This window comes from Sceloporus occidentalis, unplaced genomic scaffold, assembly GCF_023333645.1.
Source record: "Sceloporus occidentalis isolate IW3139 unplaced genomic scaffold, rSceOcc1.0.p SCAF_5, whole genome shotgun sequence".
NCBI lineage: Eukaryota > Metazoa > Chordata > Lepidosauria > Squamata > Phrynosomatidae > Sceloporus > Sceloporus occidentalis.
Genome location: NW_028316985.1, coordinates 147003263 through 147028362, shown reverse-complemented (window position 1 = coordinate 147028362; position 25100 = coordinate 147003263). Strand labels below are relative to the sequence as shown.

Genomic DNA, 25100 nt, shown 5'->3' with positions numbered 1-25100 from the left:
TAAATAAATAAATAAATATTGTTTTAGCCTTTCCTGGAGTAGACTCATTAAATGAATAGACTTGTTAGAATGAAAGGATGGAGAAGCCCAAGGCACATGGTGGTGGGAGTGAATTTTTGTTTAATCCACTGCACATGTATGTTAAATGTCCTCTCACAGTTGATTTATAACTCTGCATTTTTAACAGGAGAACTTCTGTTACAACTCTGCAGGCTGGAAGAAGCAGCTGAGATATACAGAGGATTACAAGAAAGAAATCCTGAAAACTGGGCTTATTACAAAGGCTTAGAAAAAGCACTTAAACCAGGTAACAATATAGCTTAAACTAAAGCTGCTACTTATGAAATATGAAACCCATTTGTCATTTTTCACCAGGAGACAAAATGACTAAACTGAAGCTACAGTCAGCCCTTCATATACATGGATTTTTATACACGGATTCAAGCATACACGGTTTGAAAATGTTCCAAAAAAGTATAAATTCCAAATATCAAACCTTGATTTTCCATTTTTTATAAGGGACACGATTTTACTATATCATTACATTTAATGGTACTTGAGCATACACGGATTTTGTTATACACGGGGGATCTTGGAGCCAAACCCCAGCGTATAACAAGAGTCCACTGTACTGTGCTTTGGCCACATTATAAGGTAACATGACAATAATGCTGGGGAAAACGGGGGGCAGCAGGAAAAGAGGAACACCATAGTTGAGATGAGTTAGTTCAATAAAGGAACCCATGATCCTGAGCTTTCAACACCTGAGCAGGGCTGGTAACAACAGGATCTTTTGAAGATATTCATATGGTTACCATAAATCAAAGTTGACTAGACAGCAAATAACAAAACAGTAGAATCATTTTTATATGTAGCTATCTGTAGTATCTAGAGTTGTTTGGGAGACTCGTTAATCATTATTTCAGCTGTTCTGGAGGATGACCACCTATCTTTCTTTTGGCTGAAACATTCCCCCAACTGCACAATAGTCTCTATTGCCCTTGAGAGAGCATGCCTCTCCTAATCATACACCAAACACACTGCTTTGTATGAATGGGGAAAAAATACTTGGAGTGAGGCCCCCAAAATACTTTTGTGTGTCACATAGCATATATGTTAAGTCAGACCATCCTAAACATCTGTTCCAAATTTGATGAAAATCTGTCTAGTTGGTTATGCAGGATGTGGTGAGAAACACAACAGAAACCTAATCTTATTTATATGGTTTAAACCAAATTGCAATATATATATATATATAATTCAGTTCATTGAAATCTTTTCAGCGATGTGCCACACTATTCTGTATGAAGAAAAATAAATGGAGTGTATCATTTTACTTATTCCCAACAACTGTGAGGGTTGTTCCCACTTTGTCAATACTGCCAGTAAATACGACAATCTCTTCCTATGACGCATGAATGAGTGTATAATATATAGCAATTATTGCTAAGGTTCAATTGGCAATCTGACTCCTGAATTAATTGTTCTCAGTAACATGATTTTGTTCTTCTAGCTAATATGATAGAACGGTTTAAGATATACGAAGAAGCCTGGACTAAATATCCAAGAGGGCTGGTTCCTAGAAGACTGCCATTAAATTTTTTATCTGGTGAGTTTCCTTTTTAGTACTGAGTAAAATTACTTGCAATTTTAGAATCCTTTAAATGTAATCTTATCAGTTGCTTAGAAATGACACCAACATTTTGTCTTTTCACTACGTATAGACATGATAAAGGGTTAGACTGACAATTCTTCTGTTTGTTGAGCTGATTCGTTGGTTACCTCTGATGCTTTGTCTCATCCTAGAGCAAGAAAAGTTGACTCTGGCCAAGATGCCCAATCATTAGTAGCATGAATTGGTGTATCCAAAATCGAAACATTTAAAAGGTCTATAGGGAAGCCATGTTTTAGAAAAAAGGAAATAAATATGGCCTCTGATGCCAGAATTTAAACAGAGTGTGATTTACATGATGACATAAACCCGACCATCTGAAAAATGTCCAGTTGGGCTAGACAAAACTGATCCTGTGTTAATTAAAATAAAATTTTTGGAACATCATAATAACAAAAAGGCTATTTTGGGACTTTAAGATGCTAAGAAAGCAGTTGATAATATTGGTTTTCATGGTTATGTTTGGTATAACAAAGATAAGGCACTTGCTAAATTTAAAAGTCATTGTATTAGAAAGACTCTCCTACATGTTTGGTATAAATATAAACATATATTCCCCCCCCCCCCCCCCCCCCAAGATTACCTTAGCTACCTCACCACAGGAAGCCTTTTTTAAAGGAAGGAATAGGTTAAAATTGAAGATAGTTGTTATGGCAGTCTTTTTTCTATTTTGAACAAGGTAGCTGGAAGCTTAAATCAAGAGAGATTATTCTTAAGGAAGGCAAAGATCTTAATTGGTTTGCTTATATTCAACTTAAGGATAGATGTAATCAAGGCAGAGAAATGGAGACACAGAGGTTAGAAAAAATGAGTTTTATTTAGAGTTGTGTAAGGACAGCTACCATATAATTCAAAAGTGTATAAATGGCTTCTGAAACTAAAGATGAGACGGTAAAAAGTACATGATAAGGTGGGCCCAAAATTTGGGTCATAATATTGTTATGGATATATTCGGAAAATGTAGTCCTAAGATAAAGAAAACCTATCTATGACATATAGATGGTATCTTACCCCAAATAACTTGTCAAAAATTATCCAGAATGTTTCAAATCAATGTTGAATGTGTCAAGATAAGGAAGGCTCCTTTTTTTGGTAGGGGATTTATAAGAAGGCGAAAAGTGACTGGTTTAAGATTTGTACGTTAATCCAAAAGATTTTAAATCTGGAATTTGTCATGTTACCAAAAATGTTTTTGTTGGACATTATGGACAAACATATTGGACTGAGGTATAACACTAAATTAAGGATTGTTCAGACCAACATATTTGCCATCACCATGCACAAATGCAAGAACTGGACAGTGAAGAATGCTAACAGAAAAAAAAATAAACTGATTTGAGATGTAGTACAGGAGAAGAGTGATGAGGATACAGTGGACAGCCAAAAAGACAAATAAATGGATACTGGAACAGATCAAGCTGGAGCTATCACTGGAAGCCAGGATGACTAAATAGACTGAGTCAAGGAGGATATAGCCATGAGCCTGAAGGAACTGTGTATAGCAGTTGAGGACTGAGGGTCTTGGAGATATCTCATCCAAGGGCTTTCTGTGAGTCAAAGTTGACTTGAAGGGTAGTTAACAAAGACAACATTATGGATAAAGAACTGGATAGTAAATATGGATTAGTTTTTCAGCTTGGAACAAGAGCAGCAAGAGTATTGTTTGCTGAGACTTACAAATGAACTGAAGCACTGATGATGGAAGAAGTATGGATTGTTAAAGTTGCTGAATTAGCCCAAATGGCCATGGGTTCTAAAGGATAAACCAATTGAAGAGTTTTTGAAAGACGAAACCATTAACGGATATTTTGAGCAATACAAAATCTAATAGTGCAATAATCCGTTGCTGTGATTGTTAACAATTTTAGTAGGTTTATTTAGTTGGATCTGTAATGGCAGAATGATACTGTTTTCTCTTTTTTAAAATTGTTTTCATTACAGTCAGGATTCGGGGAGATTAGAGCCCTACTCTGTATTAATTGTATGCCTTTATTTTTTCTTTCTTTCTCCCCCCTCTCCCTTTATCACTCTTTTTTAAAATCTCTCCTCGAGGTTCTTTATATTTGTTTATTATTTTGACTATAAATTAGATTCATTTTGTTAAAAAAATCATCCAAATTAATCTCAAGAAAAACCGTTAACAGCTACCTGTAGAGAAATCTGGACTTTCCAGCTCTGTGTTGTGGTTTGACAGCTTTTTCTTTCTTCTTGTCTTTACCCGAAAAGGTAGAGACAAAGCTGGAAATGCACGCCCTTTCAGACTGAAAGCTGCAGGAGAGTCTTATCATATATCGTGTCTCCTTTGGACTAGCAAATGGGCAGTGATTAATATAGTTTTGAATGTGCTGGCAACATGTAAAGTAATGTTTGCAACAGAATCAACAGCATTTTTCTTTGTAGGTGAGAAATTTAAGGAATGTTTGGACAAATTTCTGAGGATGAATTTTAGTAAAGGATGTCCCCCGGTCTTTAATACATTGCGATCACTGTACAAAGATAAAGAAAAGGTAACTAACACATATGCACTTTGAACAGTTTGAGCTTTTTGTATAAGAACATTATCAATTATGTACTTAGCGTGTGCAGTTGTTTTCCTAAAACAATTCTTAAAGCATATTTGGGGCCTTACAAACATTTGTAGACAGATTCACAGTGATGTCTTTTAAAATACTAACTTCAGTAGGGGTAGAATAAGGATGTCAATTTTGCTGGGGATGGAGATGACTATGCACAACTCGTGGTGCAACATGGGAGGCTCAGGTGACTCAGGGAGACATTTTATACTCCCTGGAATGCCAGCATGGTTGTAACTTCTCCCAGAGGGCCTTGCAAGTATACATAAGAATTGCAGCTGTTCCTGTTTCTACCTTTGGCATGTGCTGGTCAGCTTATGATTTAGGATTTTGTGAACACAGATTGGACCATCTGTTTCTATTGTCTGTTGAAGTAAAATAATAGCAGCCTGTTCTACATTTGTTTTGCATTATATAGGTAGCAATCATAGAAGAGCTGGTGGTAGGTTATGAGACATCTCTGAAAAGCTGCAGATTATTTAACCCAAATGGTGAGTATTGCAGTATTTTATATTAGTATTTATGTTATTACAATATTTAGCTTGTTTTAATTGCATAAAGAAAATGGTAGGGATAGTGAATAGTTGGCAAGTAACCCATAGAATATGTGCCCTGGCTTTTGTCCCATCACCTTCCTTTACCTATTCCTGTACTGTGTCCACTGGTTCCTCTACTGCAGACGTATCTAGTTCTGGGATCAATTTTATTCTGATATTTTTAGATCATCTGGGTGAGCCAGTTTTCAGCTGCCAAGACTAGTCTGCTCCCTCCTTGAGATTTACATGAAGAATTGCATCATTCACATGGATGCACAGTTGGCAGGTTTTTTCCCATGCTTTGGATGAGTGGTGGAATTGAGCCTTAAACCTTCTCTTTCAACATCTTCCTAATTCGCATTAAGATGTGCTTCCACTTATGGTTTATGAAATACCATTAGTGGGAGCGTGCATCTCTCAAAACATGTAGTATGCGAGTATCTTACATGCATAGTTCTTAAAAGAAAAAAAAATTGAGCGCATATATGTGAAACAGCATACTGTTAGCCTGTTGTATAATCATTTTGCCAATAAATCCATCCAGTCCCCCAATAGCTAATAAGAGATAAAGCAATGTGTTTGCCTTCTTTCTTTGTGCAGTCTATTGTTAAATGAAAAACACAATATTTCCACTTTCCTCCAAGCAGATGATGGCAAAGAAGAACCTCCAACAACCTTGCTTTGGGTCCAGTACTACTTGGCACAGCACTATGATAAAATTGGGCAACCATCCATAGCTTTGGAATATATAAATGCTGCAATAGAAAGTACACCGACCTTGATAGAACTGTTCCTTGTGAAAGCTAAAATCTATAAGGTAACTTTTTATTATTGCAGCAGACTTGCAACATACAGCACTACCCATAATGATTGTACTACAGGTTGAACATCCCTAATCCAAAACCCAAAACTTTTTTAAGCACTGACATGATCTTTTGAGGCTTTGATTTTGGAATATTTTGGATTTGGGAATGAAAAAGGAGTGTAGGATTTACCTTTATTCATGAGGCTAGAGAGAGATGTGAGAAATGTTATCTCTCCTGGCTCCCACACCCAGTCACCCTTAGACTTAACTTCCATTCCTTCTTACTTCATCGCACCTCCATTCCAGAGCACTACCAATAGCCAGCACTGGTGCACCCGTTTCTTGCCATCCCTGCCATAGAGGAAGTTATTGCCAGTCCCAAAATGAGCCCCCCATTATCATAATCATTCCTTCTTTTGCTCTTGGTACTGAACTGCAGGATGTTGCTGTCACTGTCTGTATTCATTAGTTCCATGATTTGAGGCTCGAGAGATAGCTGAAGAGAGATGCACAGATCTGTGAAATGGTAAGAGGCATGGATTCACACCAAGCACTGTGTTTGAGTTCCTACCATTTCACAGATTCTCACGGCTCTCTCCAGCTGCCCTCTTCAGCCTCACAGATATAGCATACTATAAGTATGTACTGTGCTACTTCATTTAAAAATAATGTTTTAAAAATTCAACTCCAAATGCCTCTAGTTCCATTTATTTTGGATAAAGAATACTCAACCAGGTAGTTTCATATATTTAAAGAATTCACAAATTTTTAAACTCCCCACTCAGGGCTTTTTCACTAAAATGAAACTACAGTCGCCCCTCCAGGTCCGCGGACTTGAAAATCTGCAGACGGGCGACCGCTATTAACCTCAATGGGCTTCAATATGTGTGAGTTTTGGAACCCGTGGGGGGAGTCTGGAATGAATTCCAAGGGGCAAGTGTATTCTTAAGAATGTAACAGTCCAGACAGCTCAAACTAAAAGGCATATCTAGTTCAACATTATGTCTCAGGATGTTTAAATTTCCAGTTTCTGTTGCTGCTTTGACAGCTGCTGCTAATACAGCTGTTCCAGACTTGTAGCCATCATGGTTGCTACGAAAGTGTCTGGTAGATTTCTAATCAGAAGAGAATTTGTCTGCAGTTGGTCCTTAAGTACGACTCTGTACTGTTTTCCTTCCTTCTGCAGATCTGCTCTGTTGAGTAACTATACCCAATTTCTTTGTACTGTAATCATTTTCCAAGACAGCTCATTTAGAAGATTTGGGTTAACTTTTTAAAATATATATATGTAGCAAATAAGGAAATAGCACTGCATGCAACTTTGTCCATGCTTACATGACAGTAAGCCCCTAGTAAACATAGAGGGTTTTGTTGCTCACTAGAAATGTATGCATTATTGTAGTGTTATTTTTGTAAGCCTAATTTAATATTCTGTACTCTTCTTAGCTTATTGTTCTATGTTTTTATAATTTATATGGCATACTACAGTTAAGTGCAGTTATTGTTTTTGTTTTTGGTCTTTCAAGCATGCTGGAAACATAAAAGAAGCTGCAAGATGGATGGATGAGGCACAGGCACTGGACACAGCAGACAGGTTTATCAACTCCAAATGTGCAAAGTACATGTTGAAAGCAAACTTGATAAAAGAAGCAGAAGAAATGTGTTCTAAGTTTACAAGGGTTTGTTTGTTTTATTATGCTCTTTGCATTAAGGAGTATCACACATAGTTTTGGAAAATATTAGCTGTTCAGTTATTGATAATTCTGATGTTGTCCTCTTGGGTGCCAAAGGATATGGACTCTTTTAAGTATTTAGGCAACTGAAATATGCTTCTTTACTGAGGCCTAAAGTGACCATAAACATTGCAGTTTGTTGGTCACTCTTTTGGCTTCTCCCACCCCTACTCCAGCATATACCTGACATGTTTAGAGGTTTGGTTTTTTTAACCTCTTAGCATATTTAAATTCTTGATTCTCTTGCAGTTAGAATACTACATTGATTTATTGTATGTTATAACAATCCTGTAATACTCTTGGTTTTTAATAGTATGTTTCCATAAGCTAAATATTTATAGCAACTTGTCATGTCCTGATATATTTCTGTTTTTTTTTCTTTCCAGGAAGGAACATCAGCAGTAGAAAACTTGAATGAAATGCAGTGCATGTGGTTCCAGACAGAATGTGCCCAAGCTTATAAAGCAATGAATAAATTTGGAGAAGCACTTAAAAAATGCCATGAAATTGAGAGAGTATGTATCTAATTATTTCAGCTTAATTTAACCATTTTCAGGATCCAATCTGAACAGGTTTTAGGTTCTGGTCCATAAGAATGTGTATATGTTAAGTAATGAATATGTTTTAACACATTGCAGGGTGGGCCTAGTCACAGGCTGTGCTCAGTTTTGCACTGTATTATTTAATGCCATAATTTTGCAATCAACCTAAGCTGCCTGTGTCTTCTATCATTTAAAGTCATCAGAAGAGTGTGAGTTATTATGAAATTTATGTCATTGAGATACACAGCTGTTGGCTAGGTGGCTCCCCCTTTTTTATCTTCACTATCTGTGGTTTTTAGATAACATTGTTTGCCATGCTTTATAAATTGGCAAACTGTGCTTAGTTTTTGAACAATAGTTTGCAGACCCACTTCAGCTAGGCTTAAAAGCAAGACACTAACAGTAGTTTATGATTTCAACAGAGGAGAAGCTGAGAGTTTAGAGGAGAGAACATAGTCTTCCAGGTGTTCCTCACTGCCAAAAGTATTTAATATTACCTCTAAATTGACTCTAGGATTTTGTTTTGTTGAAAACATGTTCCTGCTGTTTTTATACCTGCCATTTCTTCTGCTTAAAAGCTGTGTTTTGTAATATATTGTGAAGGCATTACGAGAAATGGATTTACTACCACTTACTACTGTACTAAAGACTATCTGTGGTATCTAATATGTATGATGCTCCCTACCACACACAAAAATAAAGTCTGAAATGCTTGTAACACATTTTACATCCTTTTTTATTATTATTAAAAACACTTTTAGATTACAATAACATTACATACCAGTTTTGGTGTGAACAATGTACTTCTGATGTCTCTGTAATCTTAGTTATTACTACAAGTAAGTATCCACTCTGCTATGGAAACCTATTGGATGGCTTTGAGAAAATCATCCTTTGTGTTATCACCTTCATATGCACCATAGTTGGGACTTTTTTTTCTTTTTGAGTACTTGCATATACATAATGAGATTTCATTTTATACATATGTGTTACTGTGATTTCTGATGTTTGCTAAATAACATGATTTTGTGTTAGCATTTTGTAGAAATCACAGATGACCAATTTGATTTCCACACATACTGTATGAGGAAAATTACACTTCGATCATATGTGGACTTGCTGAAACTAGAAGATGTACTTCGACAACACCCATTTTATTTTAAAGCTGCAAGAATTGCCATAGAAATATACTTGAAGCTTCATGATAACCCTCTCACAGATGAGAACAAAGAGCACGAAGCTGATACAGGTATAATATATTCTCAGTACTTGTTATATGCAGCATAGTCAGTCCCAGCTTTGTGGATCTGCTCAGTAGCAAATTTCTTTCTTGTGCTACCTTTGCTACCCTATGAGACAAAATAGTTGCACTGCATACTATTCACTGTTTAAAAATTCACAACTTCAGAGAGATAAATTTCATCATAGTTGATCTGGAAATACAGAAATTAATGGCAGAATTAAGGATCCTACAGATATGTTTGTCCTTTTAAAGCATTGGAGCGTATTCAAAATTTTGAATTGTTCAAGTGCAGTTGAGTTAAATGGGTTACTATGGGGCGAAACAGATGGACAAGAAAAAGTGGTTTGAAGCTGCCTTTTCTGAAGCCATATTGAAACCCCACCAACCGCACCGCCAGCTCCCAAGACAGCTGGAGTGCTCATGTCATGGACACATGATATGGTTTCAAGCCAGGAAGAAGTGGGAAAAAGCTGCTTCTTTTTGAAATGGCTTTTCTCTGCATAAGGTTCCTAGAGGGCACTTTCCTGCTGGTTTCAAGGCATGTCATCTAAATGCCACACCTTCAAGTCAGCCTGGAAGCACCTCTTTTTGCCTGTCTGTTTAGCCCCTATATTCCCTTTGAAACCAACTGCTTTTGAACCATGATTAGGAGTCTGAGAAAACTTTGGCTAGAAAATTAAATCGATAGATGAATAATTTTACCTTTGTGAAGCTACCTTGATGGCAACTGAATTTTCTATACATAATTATAGATTTTCCCCCCATAAATAGCAAATATGTCTGATAAGGAGCTAAAGAAGCTACGCAATAAGCAGAGGAGAGCTCAGAAAAAGGCTCAGCTAGAAGAAGAGAAAAAGAATGCAGAAAAAGAGAAGCAGCAGCGGAACCAGAAAAAGAAGAAAGATGATGACGATGAAGAAATTGGTGGCCCAAAGGAAGAGCTTATTCCTGAGAAACTAGCTAAGGTATTCAGTGACCATATAGTGTAGATTGTATTTGAGCATGCAGTCCACAGAACTGCTAAAAATAATTTCTTTTCATAGTGCACCACTTAAGAATTGATTTTCCACAATCATTAGTCAGGGCATAGTGAGTTATTCAGTTGCATTAAATATTAAAGTGGAAACAAATAACTGTACTGTGCATGTGTTACTGTACATGTTAAATTATTTTGAACGAGGTCTCAACACACATGCATACATCACATTTCCATTCTTATTTACAAAAGATCTGATTTCAGCTTGAACTGCAATGTGAATAGCATTTTTAACATCTGTAAATACTGTTTTCTGCCATATCTGATATGTTAAGCAAAATATGTATTTAATTCAACTTAAATATGAAAGCACTAATTCTTTGTAACACACCAATACAGTTTTAAGCCAGTGCAGTAATAGATCCCTGAAGTGTGTCCTTTGGTACTCCTTATATCTTTATGAACATGGATCTAACAAATACAGTGGACCCTTGTTATACGCTGGGTTTGGTTCCAAGATCCCCCATGGATAACAAAATCCGTGGATGCTCAAGTCCCATTAAATATAATGACATAGTAAAATGGTGTCCCAATATTTGAAATTTATACCTTTTGTTAACATTTTCAAACCGTGTATGCTTGATCCGTGTATAAAAAAATCCATGTATAAGAAGGGCCAACTGTAATGATAACAGAGGACCATGACGATCTTCAAAACAAGAAGTGATTGCATTAGTAATGTGTGTCATGGTACTAATGCATGATGAGTCGCAAATAATTGCGTAAAGACTGTGACAAAATCAGTTTTGAGATGGTACATAGCTACAGCCAAGCTAATTATTTTAAGTAAGCAGCTCCTCTTTAAAACTGACATCAAGAAGAAATCTGTAACGAAACATAGTTCAGTATGGTTCACTCATGCCTTTGTTGCTGTCTATTGATCTTGTAGTTGGACATTTTCATTTGTGTCAGGATGTTCCCAGAATTTATCAGTATTTTTCAATTTGTTGATATGATATGTAAAAAAGAAAGAAATGTGTGTTATAAACTAATCCCCCCCCAAAAAAAAATTGTGAGTATATTCAGCAGTAGTTATTCAGATTATCAGTATTTGACATTAGTCTATCTGACAACAAATTGAAGGAAAATCTTACATATTGCAAAGAGCCCTGTATAGAGATGTCATAGTTCCCCTTATAGGGCCTTAAAGTACTTGCTGAGCACGTACTAGGGTTAGGAAGCGGCGGTGCTTCCGCACCCCCCCAACCCTAGTACGTGCTCAGCACGTACAAAATGGCGGCGGCCTTTCCACATGGCCGCCGCCGTGACTATGTCATGACGTTTGGAGGCTGTGCGGTTGTTACGTAGTGGGGCCGCGTGAGGGTGCTTAGTGCGCCCTTTCTGCGGCCCCGGAAAGAGTTCCGTTTCAGAGCTCCTTCCAGGTTTGCGTCGCTGGGTGCAGCCTTTAGATGGCTGTGCCTAGCGACGCAGAGGAGAAAGGGGCCAAGCGGCCCCTTTCTCCTCCTCCCCGCCACCGTGGGGTGTCCTTGGGGCTTGAAGCCCCAAGGACACCCTTTTCCAGGCCACGGGGAAGCGGCCTTTTGCCCCTTCCTCGCGGCCCGGAAAACGGCGGATCGGGGCCTCAGCGGTTGCTCTATAACGCGCCATAGTGCCTCTTAGTGGATACCCTTCCAGTAAAGGGATCCAAGGTCATGCTCACAAAAGAATGCAGGTGTGCCTTTCTTATTTTTTGCAATAGGAGTGAATAGCAACCGTGTATTTATAAGGAGAAAAGACTAGAATTGGAAACTGAGCTTAATCTGTTCCTTGCCCCTAGGTGACTCTAGACACTAACAATTCTAAAGAGAGCCTCTTTCTCTTTAGTGATATTTCATAAGTATTTTTATCCTCTTTCAAGCTTTTTTTTATTTTGGTAATTTGTTTTTGTACTTTAGGTTGAGGCACCTTTGGAAGAAGCTATTAAATTTTTAACTCCATTGAAGAATCTGGTGAAGAACAAAATAGAAACCCATCTTTTTGCCTTTGAAATTTACTTCAGGAAAGGTAAATGAAAGACACTTTAAAGTGGAAATGCACTAACAAGCAAATGAAAGTGTAAAGTTAGGTTTCTAATGAGACACATCTGTATGTCTTTCTAGTTTCTTTCATTCAAGGCATATTCTGAACATTGAGGATCATGGTTGGGCCTTAAATATGTGCACAAGATGTAGAAAAATTCTATAAACAATGGCTATTTGTAATACATTCAAGATGCCATAGATATGCATTGGTGCTGCTACAGTTGACCTGCAAACCATATCTATCTTTATTTTATCTATGATTTGACATTTAGAGTACTGAAACTTTACTGAAACGTTGTCAGAAAAAATGTTGTTAATCTTCATTTAAAAGCAAAATACTCTGATGTGAGTCTGCCTAGCTATTAAGTAACTTCATAGAATTTGAAGAACAGTTCTTTAAACAGTCTCTCCTGGTTAACTGAACCTTTTATTTCCAATATAGTAATAATAAATGGTTCAAATAAAAAACACAGCAGGTAAGATCCTGTTCAGTGGTAGCAAAATGATATGCCTCACTGGTTTAGGGGCAAAGCAGATGGGTGGCCACAAGTGGCCTCTGACTGCGATCGGACCACAACTGCATTAACCACATGACTCGCCCTCACACGGTCCCAAGCCATCTGCCACTAGGAACCAGATTATCCCAGCTCCTATTTGTGGCAGCTTTGGGGGCATGCACCATTTGAATGCCATGCCCCCACAGTGACCAGAAGTCACTTTATTTGGCCTGTGTATTTCAGGCTTTAGTTGCCCAAACTGCCTGTTACAAGTAATTATCACTTGCCATCCCCTTGTGATGAGAAACCTTAAGATATCCTTGTGCCCAAGTAATGTGAATGCCACATTACAAACACTAAATTTTATCACCATATTAAGACTTGTTGGAGAGATTAACTGGAATTGTTATAGTGTTAAAATGAAAGCCAGTGGAAGCAAATGCAGCAAGAGTGGCAGATACTGTGAGAGCCTCACATAGTAGTGAGGAAAAAGCTGCAAAGACAGGACAAGGAGGCAGTTAGTTCTTCAGTGGCTTATTTCCATATGTTTGGCTTCCAAAGATGAGAGAGCTTTGAGCCAAGGATTCTTGGAGGAGTGGTTTAGACAGTCACCTGTCCCATGGCACAAATGTTTAAACTGTTCCTCTTAGACTGCTTCAGTTCTGAGTCCCTCCAGCTAGTCATTTGGAAACAGGCTTCTCATAGCCAGCAGCCCCCTTTTCCTGTGGCCACTACTGCCACTGCCTTGTACAAGAAGATAGACAGGACAACCAGTGGTGTAATGGACCATTATGCTAATGTAGCTCACCAGCGGGATTCCAGCCACTGTGTGCAAGTTACTCCCAGTTTACTCTTGGTTAATTATGTTAATTATGACACATTGTTCAAGTCTTCCAACCCCCAGGAGAAAAAATTTAAGGCAGGGACAGGTAAGCTGCTAGAAAAGACCCCATTCATAAAGTGTTATGGCTTTTGCTAGTAGGATTATGCACAATTCTTTCATTATCAAGTATCTCAAACAATTGTATGTGAGTAAAACAATAATTTTAACTTCTTGTATTGGCTGGTTGGGTTTATGAGGATTTCTGTTTGCTGAAGACATAAAAACATAGATTAATGATCTTTATCTCTTTTATTCAAGGCATTATAATTTCAAATGTAATCATCTTGATTATAATATCTGAAGAAGCATAATTGAGCACTATATTTCATTTTTTCACTTGGTTTTACTTCCCTAGTAAATGAGAACATTTTGTAATCCACTGCCAATCTATTTTGCCTCAAACAGAAAAATTTCTTCTTATGCTGCAGTCTGTGAAAAGAGCATTTGCTATTGACCCCAGTCATCCATGGCTTCACGAGTGTATGATACACCTATTCAGCAGTGGTATGGACCTGATTACTATGTGACCTAGTAATCATGCTTGCAGAAACTATAATATGTACTCATAATTTGAAGCTGATTACACTCTCAGTTATTTAATTAAAAAATCATGTGTATACTTTGTAGTGGTTATGAGATTTCTGTAGAACAATGATGGGCAACTGTAATCCTCCAGATGTTTTTAGGCTACAGCTCCCATGATCCATCATCACTGGCTTTGCTGCCAAGGCTGATGGGAATTGCAGTCCAACATCTGGAGGGCAAAACATTACATCCTTGCCTTAAAATTACCAGTAGGATTTATTTAATGTATGTGCTATAATGAAACTATGGCAGGTTATAGACCGCCGCTTTGAGGTGGTCTGCCGCCGCCGCCGTTTGCTCCATAAGGGAGCCGTTTCAGCCACACCGTGCAGCTCCCTTGCGGAGCAAAAAAGAAGCTCCAAAATGGAGCTTCTTTCTGCGGCGCCCTAATGACATCGCAAGGCGCCGCTGGCGCACTCGCGACGTCATTAGCACCATGACACGTTCGGACGCACAGCGTCCGATACGTAAAGATGGCGCCGGCCGTGTGGAACGGCCGGCGCCATATTGTACGGACAGAGTCCGTATTAGAGCCAGGGGCGTCTAGAAGAGACGCCCCTTTTTTAAAATGGGACGTCCTGCGGACGTCCCAAGTGCCGGTCTGTAACCAGCCACAGTTAAAAATGACCTTATAGTTTGCTTTGTGACTTCCTTTATCTATATCTAGCCCCTAAAAAGGAAAACAAAAACTTCTTGTTGTCTGTCTTCCTTTCCCAAATGAGCCTTTCATATGAAATATTGTATATTAAGATTTTAAATGCCTAGTTGACTATATTGATGTTTTATTTTTTGAAGAAATAAACCCGGGAGGGAGCAAATTGAGCAGTATATTAGAGGTTTGTCATGCTGGAGTGCTTTGACCAAATACATGAATGGGAAGACAAGATAGTTGTATCTACTGCCCTTTTTCATTAAAACAGAGGCTTTGTGATTCCAGATTTCCTTCCAACTTCGTTCTCTGGTAGTCCAGTTTCTATGTTGCATGATATGATCAGTCTATGTATCAGCTTCTTTCTAGACCCTACCATATTGAAAGCTATTGCAATTTCTATAGTGATTTGAAATACAGTTACACAGATAAATTCCCATATCTTAATGGGGAAAATTAGAGATCAGTGGTACTCTATGTGTTCAGTATTTTAAAAATTGCAGGATCGATCCTTGGTACCTCTTGTTTTTAGGACTCATGGGTAGCTGGAATAGACATGACGCTGGTGAACAGCATCCTGTCAGAATAAATAAGGTTGGGCTGGATGGATGAATAATTCAGCTCATTGTAAGGGTGTGTGTGTGTGTGTGTGTGTGTGTGTGTGTGTATATATATATATATATATATATATATATATGAGAGAGAGAGAGAATAGAGACAAATAAAAATTCTTAGTTGTAAAATACGTAGATGGACTACTTTGTGGAGTAAATTCAGAGAACAGCTACTTGTTTGGATGTGCCAGGATGGACAACTGCACTGAGTTCAGGGATTGCACAGACTGCCAAAAATGCCCCCCAAGACAAAACAAAAAACAAACAGAGGTGGCTGAAAGCCCATTTTTGGTTTTGAAAAATAGGTATTTTTTAAAATGATAACCAGAGAAATAGTAGAACTATTTTAAAAGATAAGCACTGCTTCTGGAAGCCTCCAGAAGAGGTAATTGAAGTTTTTTGACCAGAAAAAAAGGGCTGGTACAGGGAGTTTGAAAACCTTGATGGGCCTGAAAGATGCCTTAATATAATAAGAAGAGCAACTGTAACATGGGGTTGGGGTGGGGATTAATAGAGTGTAATGCAGTTAATTGCTTATTTTTAATTATGTAGTTTCAGAAAGCAAAGATTTACAAGAAACGGTCAGAACAGTGTTGAATCAAGAAATTAATCGGCTTTTTGGAGCAACTAATCCAAAGAACTTCAATGAAACTTTCCTTAAACAGAACTATAATTCACTACCGCACAGATTATCTGGTATGTAATTTACTTTGTATTTCAATTTTTCCTGAGGCATTTTTAATGTTAATCTCTATTAATATAGTGGACCCTTCATAATAGCAGGCTGGCAATCTGGATTGGACTGCCTGCAGATACCCTCCTGAAGAAATTTGCCAAGAAAGCCCCATGAGATGGTCATCATAAGTCAGAAACAACTTGAATGCATACAACAACAAACAAAATTGCCATGCCCCATATATTCAGTGGTGGCATGAGAATACAGATATGTTGATGTGTCCATGTGCATGTCACCACCACTGAATAATATGGAGCACAACCATCTATTTTTTTGCCATTCATGAGGGGTCCCAGAACAAAACCACCATGGATAGGAAGGGCCCACTCTGTGTCACTTTTGAATTTACACACTAGTCTAGTCCAACATGTCACTTGTGTTGATGCCAAGATGCCTTTTGTCAAGGGTGTGTTAAGGCTAAACTACATGGTCAGCAATCTCTCCTAGTGTATGTTTCTTGGGTGTACCACAGACTTCAGGCAAGGAATCAAATGTCCAATTACTCTCAGAAAGAAAGAAAGAACATCCATATGAAAATGAAACTAGCCAAGTTTGTTTTTTAACAAGGTCAGATATTTGAATTCCTGGCATAAGACTGTTGATTATTGATTGGCATGTTAAAAATTGAAATGTCTGTGATACTGTTTTCCTTAAAATATAAGACAAAATCATGATATAAACTCTGAAACTGGAACTATTTTTATAGTGAAATAGCCAAAGGAGAACATGCAGAGAAGTTACTTTAATTGCTGTCACAAGATTGAGCAAAAGTAGCAAGAAACCAGTTAATTCTGAGTTTGCAATCAATATTCTAGCTTTAACACACATTCTTCTATCTCCCTGCTGCTACCACCAAATCTCTGGACCAGCAAGAACACGAAGGGTGTCACTTACAGACGTTTACGAAACTTCAATGTTATGCAATAGCTGTATGCACAGACTATTTAAATCAGTGGTAGGACTGCCAATAAATGTTACTAAGAGGCTGTGCAGACCGCCCCTAATGGGTGGCCTCCAGCCACCTCCAGCTGCACTGGATCGGGGCCATGGCAACCATATGCTGCGGCCCCAGTCTGGCCTTTGCAGGGCGCAAGTGGCTCCTTTTTGAGCCCAGCAAAGTGTGAGGTGGCCGTGGCACTGTGGTTTTACGTCACTCCTTCAGCACTGCATCATGCTGATGCAGCGCCAGAGGAGCACCGTTAACTCTGTGTGCCATTTGATGCAACACATGTTATCACATTGGCCTGGGGGCAAAACCAGGGCATGTGTTATATGGATACCATGCCCCAACCCAGCTTTTCCTGCCTTTATGCACAGCCCCTTAATCAGAAGCACTTTGTGTGAGACTCATCTGATACCAAAAGCAGTCCTTGCTAACATAAATGATCTGAGGAGAGAGAACAAGTCCTTCAAGTATCTGGGAAACTACATTCCTAAAACCATGAACCTTCTGAGAAAAATCAGTCACATTGCAGTCGTGTCATAGATTTAAAAAAATGACTTGTCTGAATTCAAAGCTAAATTTAACATGGGCGCGTTACAGAGCGCCCCAAAATGGCGCTCTGCCGGCACTGCTGGTTGCTGCATCTGGGAACCGCAGTGGACAAACAGCATGATTCCCGGACGCAACAAAAAGAAGCTGCAAAAAGCAGCTTCTTTTTGCGCCCCGGAAGTGGCGACACAAATCACTAGTTGCGCACTCATGGCGTCACTTCCATCGCGCGACGTGTGGACGCTAGGCGTCCGCATCGTCAAGATGGCAACGCCCGTGTAGGACGGCGCCACCATTTTGTATGCACCGAGCGCGTACTAGGGTTAGGGGCGTCCAGAAAGGACGCCCCTTTCTAACCCTAGTGCGCGCTTGGCGCATACTTTTGGCCTGTGCGGAACTGGCCATAGTTAGGCAGAATTGCTGCCACACAAATGATGGAGTTGCCCAAAATTAATTTACTTTTTCATACTCTGCCCTTTTTTTATTATCACATGAATATCTGACAAGTTGCCTGCAAAGATTTGTGTTTTTGTTGTTGTTTTTCTTTCCTCCTCCTCTTCCATAATGGCAGGACATCAAGAATAGCCAAACATGTATCAGAAATCTGTATACTTTTATTATTTTATTTTTCTGAAAGTTTTCTTTCCACCGAATTGTGTAAACAAGTTTTATTTTTGACTAGACCCTGGAGTTCTGGCTTAAATGATTTAAATGCTTTGTGCTCCCAATCTCTCCCTTAACACCTCTGTTAATATACTCTGCTTTTTAAAAACTACAACAGTGCACAATCCCACAGATCAGGAGCGGTCATACAGTCTGTTAGATTCCCTCCTGGTGGGAGAGATCTGCAACAAGTTTGGCAGCAAACTGCTAGAAAACTCACAAAATGTTGATAAGACTGAAAAATGGAAAATATAAAGATGCAAATTCACACATTCTAAAGCTTTCTTTTAAAACATCTAATAAAGACGTCCAGTGCCTCAAACACGGGAACATGACCTGTGCTTCACACTGGAGGATAGAGAATGGTGTCACACATGGGTCTTGTTGTTGTTGTTGCATGTCTTCAAGTCGTTTCCATCTTAGGTGACCCTAAGGTGACTCTATCCTGTTAAAAATCATTTCAGTACACACTCATGGGTATGCACTGAAAATGCTGCGACACTTGCCATATATTGCCCCAGTAAGGCTTGCTCATGTATCTGGTAACAGCTCATGATAATGGAAGGATTGAAATCTCCCACCAATTCTGGCACAAGCTACAGCCAGAAATTACCAACATAGTGGAACAAGCTAGAGTTCTAGACCCAGTCATGGTATCTCTGGAGGCCAAGCCAAGAAGCTGGCTCACAAAGAGTTAATTGCTTTCCTTCTAGCAGCCAGGCACATAATTTCAAAGGAAGATCAGTTTTAAGATTGAAATATAAGAATTAGAGGGTCTGGAATCCTGCATTATTAGAGAAACTAAACAACCAAGGTGACATAGCCAAAGGACAAGCAAAGACAGATTTGGAGCTATTTCACTTCCCTTTATTGGTTTTATAAAATAGGGAAGGCTGAGGTGACACAAAACAGGGCTCTAGAAAAGATACACTCAGTTCAGCACTGCTCTCTCGGTGACACTCAAAACAGTCCATTTCAACTTTCCTCACTTACCTCTCTCCTGCAAACATTATAGTTGTAGCAAATTTTATTTTCTGTATATGTAGAGTTTTATAAACCATTGTTGTCAATTGCAGTGACAAAATAATATTTAAAAGTTGGCTCTTTCTCTGCTACTGCTAGCAGTAAGGCAAGAGTGATCTGTGTTAGGATTGCTATGTGTGAGAGCCTGGCCAGCCCAATAGCCCTTCAACAAACGTCACTTGTGGCTCTTGCAACTGAAACGTCAGGAGGTGCTTTAACAGTTACAACATAGTTCAATGATGAGAGACATATAGTAAATCAAGTGAGTACTGTATCAAACTCCTGTCTGAAGTAATATGAAATTTCAGCTCTGGAATTATTGTCATTACAATGTTTTATGAAAGAGATGATTAGATGAAGGAAGCTTTAAAGCATATTATGTAGAGTAATCGGATAGCAAAAGTGTTACTATTAGAAATGTTCCATAACTTATGCCACTTAGCCCCAGGCACTGCAGTTGGCAGTGGTTATACATTTTCCTTGCAACAATATGATGGAATTTGCAATTGTGCCTTTGCTTCCATGAGGATTTTCTGTTCAGAAATAAAATTAGTATTTTCCTTACTGTCCTGTAATAAAATGTACTGATTCCTCTGCTTTAAATATAATTAGTTCCAGGCTGTAAGTTCATGTGGCTGCATGTGCATTACGTGACAGACTGGGTATTTAAAGATTAAGACTTGGAACTTGAGTACCTGTGAGTAGATTTCTGCACTTGGGATAGTCCTGCTAGCAGAAGAAAGAAATAGTTCTCTTCACCCATGCAGTCCCATTTGACCTGACTTGGTTTGAAAAGGTCTGCAACAGTTGGGGAGAGATGACAAGGTGAATATATGAGAATTAACTGACCCCTTTTTCACCAGTGGGAGGTGGAAGCATTTCCATTTGCAGAAGGGAATATTTAGTACTTGAGCCCTGTCATTATTTACAGAGGGAAGGGAAATGAAGCAAGTACTTCCATCTTTTTCCCCTTGTGTAAGGATGAGGGATGTGACTTCTATTCTGACACACTGGACTTGATGCAGTGTCCAACATACTCCAAGTTTGTACTGTATGAAAAGAAATTGTTATATATGTTGTGGAAATACCTATTTGTGATTTTTCTAGAAGGAAAAAAAGGATATATCTAAAAAGTAAATTCAGGTCATTGCTGTGCGTGGGTTTTTGCTTGTTTGAATCTAATTACTCTTAATTAAAGGTGATTTCCCCCCCTCTCTCTTAGCTGCCAAAATGGTGTATTATTTGGATCCAGCTAGTCAGAAAAGAGCTGTGGAATTGGCAACTTGCCTTGATGAATCCCTTATAAACAGAAATCTTCAGGTAAATTTTGAATAAATTATTTATTCTCCTTGGCCCCTAGTGTTTGCTCTTCTAATCCAGTCTCAGTTATTTAATTTAATTAACTTATCTTTTCACTGAGCACAAAAAATTGTTGGAGCTTTAGCATCTGACTGATAATATGTATGACAAAGTCCCTTTTTATGTTCTGCTCACTATTGACATTGATGTGTATGCAGGATATCTCTCTGAAAACAGACTATTGGGACTGCAAATTATTGAAACACAGCTTCTCTTCAAAGCAGTAATACTATTTTTTTTCTCCTTTAGACTTGTATGGAGGTATTGGAAGCATTGAATGATGGTAGCCTTGGAAACTGTAAAGAAGCAGCTGAAATGTACAGAGCAAATTGTCATAAGCTTTTTCCTTATGCTTTGGCTTTTATGCCCCCTGGATATGAAGAGGATATGAAGATCACAGTTAATGGAGATATATCTGCGGAAACCGAAGAACTGGCCAATGAAATATGAACTTTTTTTTAAAGGAGTGGAATGATTTTGGACCGTATCTGGTGTATAATATTTTTGTCACGCACCTGCTGAATTGTTCTAACTACACAGAGAATGGAAGGAGTAAAAATGGTTGCCTTCAAAGTTTTACTTTTTTTATCCTGCTGACGAAGTATATAATATAAAGTAACGTATTACTGGATATAGGTGGCTCAGTTAAAGAAAAACTAAGCACGGCTAAAATTGAAAAGTATCCTTATCTACATACCCCATTTTTAAACTAATTTATATGGAATCTGAAGGCTCAACACCCATTGGAGCAGGTGTGTGGCAGAAATATTACTTTAAATTTGTCTTGTTGAGATGACTATCTCAGACAGCAAAAATGCTGTTTTAGCACTGGATCTTTTCACTGAGCACAAAGAGTTGTTGGGGCTTTAGCATCTGACTGGTTTTGATACAGAGATGATCTACCCTTTGAAAGTATGCAATGTGAATCAATATTTGCAAACAAACCTGCAACACATATATAATGTTGTTGTAGAGACTGGGACTTAATGTGTGAAACAAAATAACAAAACATAAGGTGTTCAATAAGCTTGTTGTGTCTCCGAAATTTACTGCACGTGATCAGTTTGGTGTTCTTGCACCACAGTTTTTAAATGAAGGAATGGGTTAGAACATCCTCTTTGTTTTAATTAAAAATTTGAAAAGAAATCAACATTGCTGTTTAGGAAATGAGCATGATAGTATCATTTGGCTAAACTTTTTAAAACTGTAATGCAAGAACCAAATGAAATTATGCACTGTGATGTGGCACCAACTCTTTAGAAAGACAGCATGATTTTTTCACGTACAGTGAAAATATGAACGAACATAACTATGGCTTGAAATTTCAAAGAGGAACTCCTGGCTACCGATTTGTGACTGATCGAGAGACTTAATTGTTCAAAACCTCAGCAGGCCTTGTTCACGTTATGCAGAAAAAGTGCTGCAGTTTAGATACCTCTGGAACTTTTCCACAGTGTCACAGGTTTGTAATACTTGAAGCCCTACATTTCTAAGAATATATTTCTTGCTCAGTTGTTTCAGGCAAGCCCATGACTTTGTAACTTTTAACGGGCCCAAGATTTTTTTTCGATAACAGACCAGCTTCTTATTCCTGCAGTTAAAGATGTACTTTCCTTTGTCAAACATAAGGTACCAAATATAATGCAATAAAATGTTTTGAAAAAGAGTTGTCTGACTGTATAATGTTGAAAACACTTATCAGGAGAGAATGTATGTAGTGGAAGACCAGTTTAAATAACAATTTGTATAAATAGTTACAGTGTTGGTGAAATCACACAATGCATAATGCAGCAGTGCTTGGAGACACTACTTCCCTTTCCTGTCTTCTTTCTCCAATAAAGTAACCACAACAGCTGCTGTTACAGACTGTAATTTGCAACCTGGCAATAATAGCTTCTAGAGTTATTAGTAAATAACTCTGCAAAATACAATCCCTCTGTGAGGATTACAAATTCCATGGGAATTTACATTGTCTATTGTGATTCACAGAATCACAGAGTTGGAAGAGACCACAAGGGCCATCCAGTCCAACACCCTGCCATGCAGGAACTCTCAGTCAAAGCATACCTGACAGATGGCTGTTCAGCCTCTGTTTAAAGACCTCCAAGGAGGGAGACTCCACTACACTCCGAGGGAGTGTGTTCCACTGTCGAACAGCCCTCACTGCCAGGAAGTTCCTCTTAATGTTGAGATGGAATCTTTTCCTGCAGCTTGCATCCATTGTTCCGTGTCCTGTTTGCTGGAGCAGCAGAAAACAAGCTTGCTCCCTCCTCAATATGACATCCCTTCAAATATTTAAACAGGGCTATCATATCACCTCTTAACTCTCTCTGCTCCAGGCTAAACATCCCCAGCTTCCTAAGTCGTTCCTTATAGGGCATGGTTTCAGGACCATTCACCATTTTAGTTGCCCTCCTTTGGACACACTCCAGCTTCTCAATGTCCTTTTTGAATTGTGGTGCCCAGAACTGGACACCAGGTGGGGTCTGACCAAAGCAGAATAGAGTGGCACTATTACTTCCTTTGATCTAGATACTACTATTGATGCAGCCTAAAACTGCATTGGCCTTTTTAGCTGCTGCATCGCACTGTTGACTCAAGTTCAACTTGTAGTCTACAAGTTGAATATGAGTCAACAGTGCGATGCGGCAGCTTAAAAGGTTATTGCAGTTTTAGGCTGCATCAGTAGAAGATTCAGTAAGATCTAAAGTAAAGTATAACGTAAGAAATGGTTAAAAAGGTTGCTAACTGGACAGTTGACGCTGGTTTTCATTGTACATCTCTTTAGAGAGACTATTGCTCTTTCTGTGAAAAGAATTTAAAGAAAAGTAGCAAGCTGTCATTAATCTGGAATCTTGCTTTTGGTCATCTGTACATCTCTTTAAAAATATACATTGTGATTTTGCACTAGCTATACTCCGTAATTTTAATTAATTAGTATGTTAGAGAAATTTTTTACAGTTGTCTAGTATATATTGTGCCAATTTTATTATATTCAAACTGAGAGTTAAAGCTTAAGCATACTCTGCAACTATGTGAAGCCATCTACAAATCTTAATGACAAAAGTAATTACTTTTGGTTGTGTATGTTTTTCCTAACTTGGCCATACAGCTGTTGTACTAGCAGTCCAGTAAAAGCTGTCTGTAGTCATGATGACCCATGGAAACTACACTAGTACATCAGTTGCGTTTTGGACTGAAATTACACAAGGACTGTATCCCGGCTATACTGCAGTGTCCATACAGGACCACATTCACGTTGTCATACTGGTAGAAGGAGGCGTTCCTGCTGTGTGCATGTGTTCTCCATATTAGTTTATGTCCTTTCACATGTCTGTAGCAGCAATCTCCCCCCACATGGGCACATTTACACCTTTTCTATCATTCTGACCACCCACCTTCACTTCCATTGGATTGGGCAAATAGAGCAGTTATGTCAGCTCTTACAAGTGTTGCCTCCACTCCCCCTAACTTGCTGCCTCATTTTTTAAACTTAATTCCTAGGAAATAGGGTGTAGCAACACATGTGAGGGCTACCAATATGATAATGTGGAAAAATCTTAAGTCAGATGTAAATCCTATTTAATTAACACCCAGGAAGGTGTTTTATGTGCTGGCCTCATGAGACACACAAACCCCATTGCCTACTCAAAAGGTGAGCAAAGATTCAAAGATCTGTGTCCAGCATGCCAAGGTGGGAGAAATGGTGCTGACCCTTTAGCCCTTCGTAAATGAGCAAAAGCCTGGGCAACACACTTCCAATGACTCCATGCCTCCCAGCGCCTGATTCCACCTTGATTCCAATTCAGGAGTCAAACCATATGTTTGTTTTTTTAAAACTCCAAAAATAGTTTTCATATCAGAGGTACACGTGTGTTCCAGCAGGACTCAGATCAAGGTATGGATACATTATTTTGCCTGTGTACATTCAACCTCTGACAAGGAGCCATGTTGTTACTGGGGGGCAGCTCTTAATGTGAATTGCTATATGCACATTGCTATATATATTCTTTGCATACATCAGGTAACTAAGGAATTTGTTAATGGATGTATAACTGGCGAGACAGCATGGTGTAGTGGTTCAGTATGGGACTCTGGAGACCAGGGTTCAAATCCCTACTCAGCCATGGAAACCCACTGGGTGACCTTGGGCCAGTCACAACCTCTCAGTCTCAGAGGAAGGCAAAGGCAAATGCCCTCTGCACAAATCTTGCCAACAAAAACAAGGGTCGTGATACAGTCGCTTTAAGATTGCCATAAATTGGAAATGATCTGAAGGCATACAACTGGTAATCTAGGAGAGAAAAAGGAAACTTTTCACACATTACGTGGGATTTCTGGCATGATGTGAGGTAAAAGGTAAAGGTATGGGTTTCCCTTGACATGAATGTCTAGTCGTAACCGACTGCATCTCCGTTACTAAGCTGCAAAGCCAGTG

General features: G+C 38.7%; 1 protein-coding gene across 3 annotated transcripts in view; it reads left to right on the top strand.

The window, feature by feature from the left end:
• NAA15 (N-alpha-acetyltransferase 15, NatA auxiliary subunit) overlaps positions 1–22328 on the top strand; it is a 51062-nt gene extending 28734 nt beyond the window's left edge. For 2 of the 3 annotated variants that reach the window (XM_089525777.1, XM_089525778.1), the window contains exons 7-20: positions 188–307; positions 1514–1609; positions 4073–4179; positions 4664–4736; positions 5429–5598; positions 7113–7265; positions 7706–7834; positions 8897–9110; positions 9876–10069; positions 12036–12144; positions 13947–14045; positions 15942–16085; positions 20526–20623; positions 20912–22328. In XM_089525777.1, coding sequence (XP_089381903.1) covers positions 188–307; positions 1514–1609; positions 4073–4179; positions 4664–4736; positions 5429–5598; positions 7113–7265; positions 7706–7834; positions 8897–9110; positions 9876–10069; positions 12036–12144; positions 13947–14045; positions 15942–16085; positions 20526–20623; positions 20912–21112 — 1907 coding nt within the window. In that variant the 3' untranslated portion in view covers positions 21113–22328. Of the gene's footprint in view, positions 1–187; positions 308–1513; positions 1610–4072; positions 4180–4663; positions 4737–5428; positions 5599–7112; positions 7266–7705; positions 7835–8896; positions 9111–9875; positions 10070–12035; positions 12145–13946; positions 14046–15941; positions 16086–19915; positions 20350–20525; positions 20624–20911 lie in introns of those variants that run through there. The other variant, XM_089525779.1, reaches the window with a different exon arrangement.
• The last annotated feature ends 2772 nt before the right edge of the window (positions 22329–25100 follow it).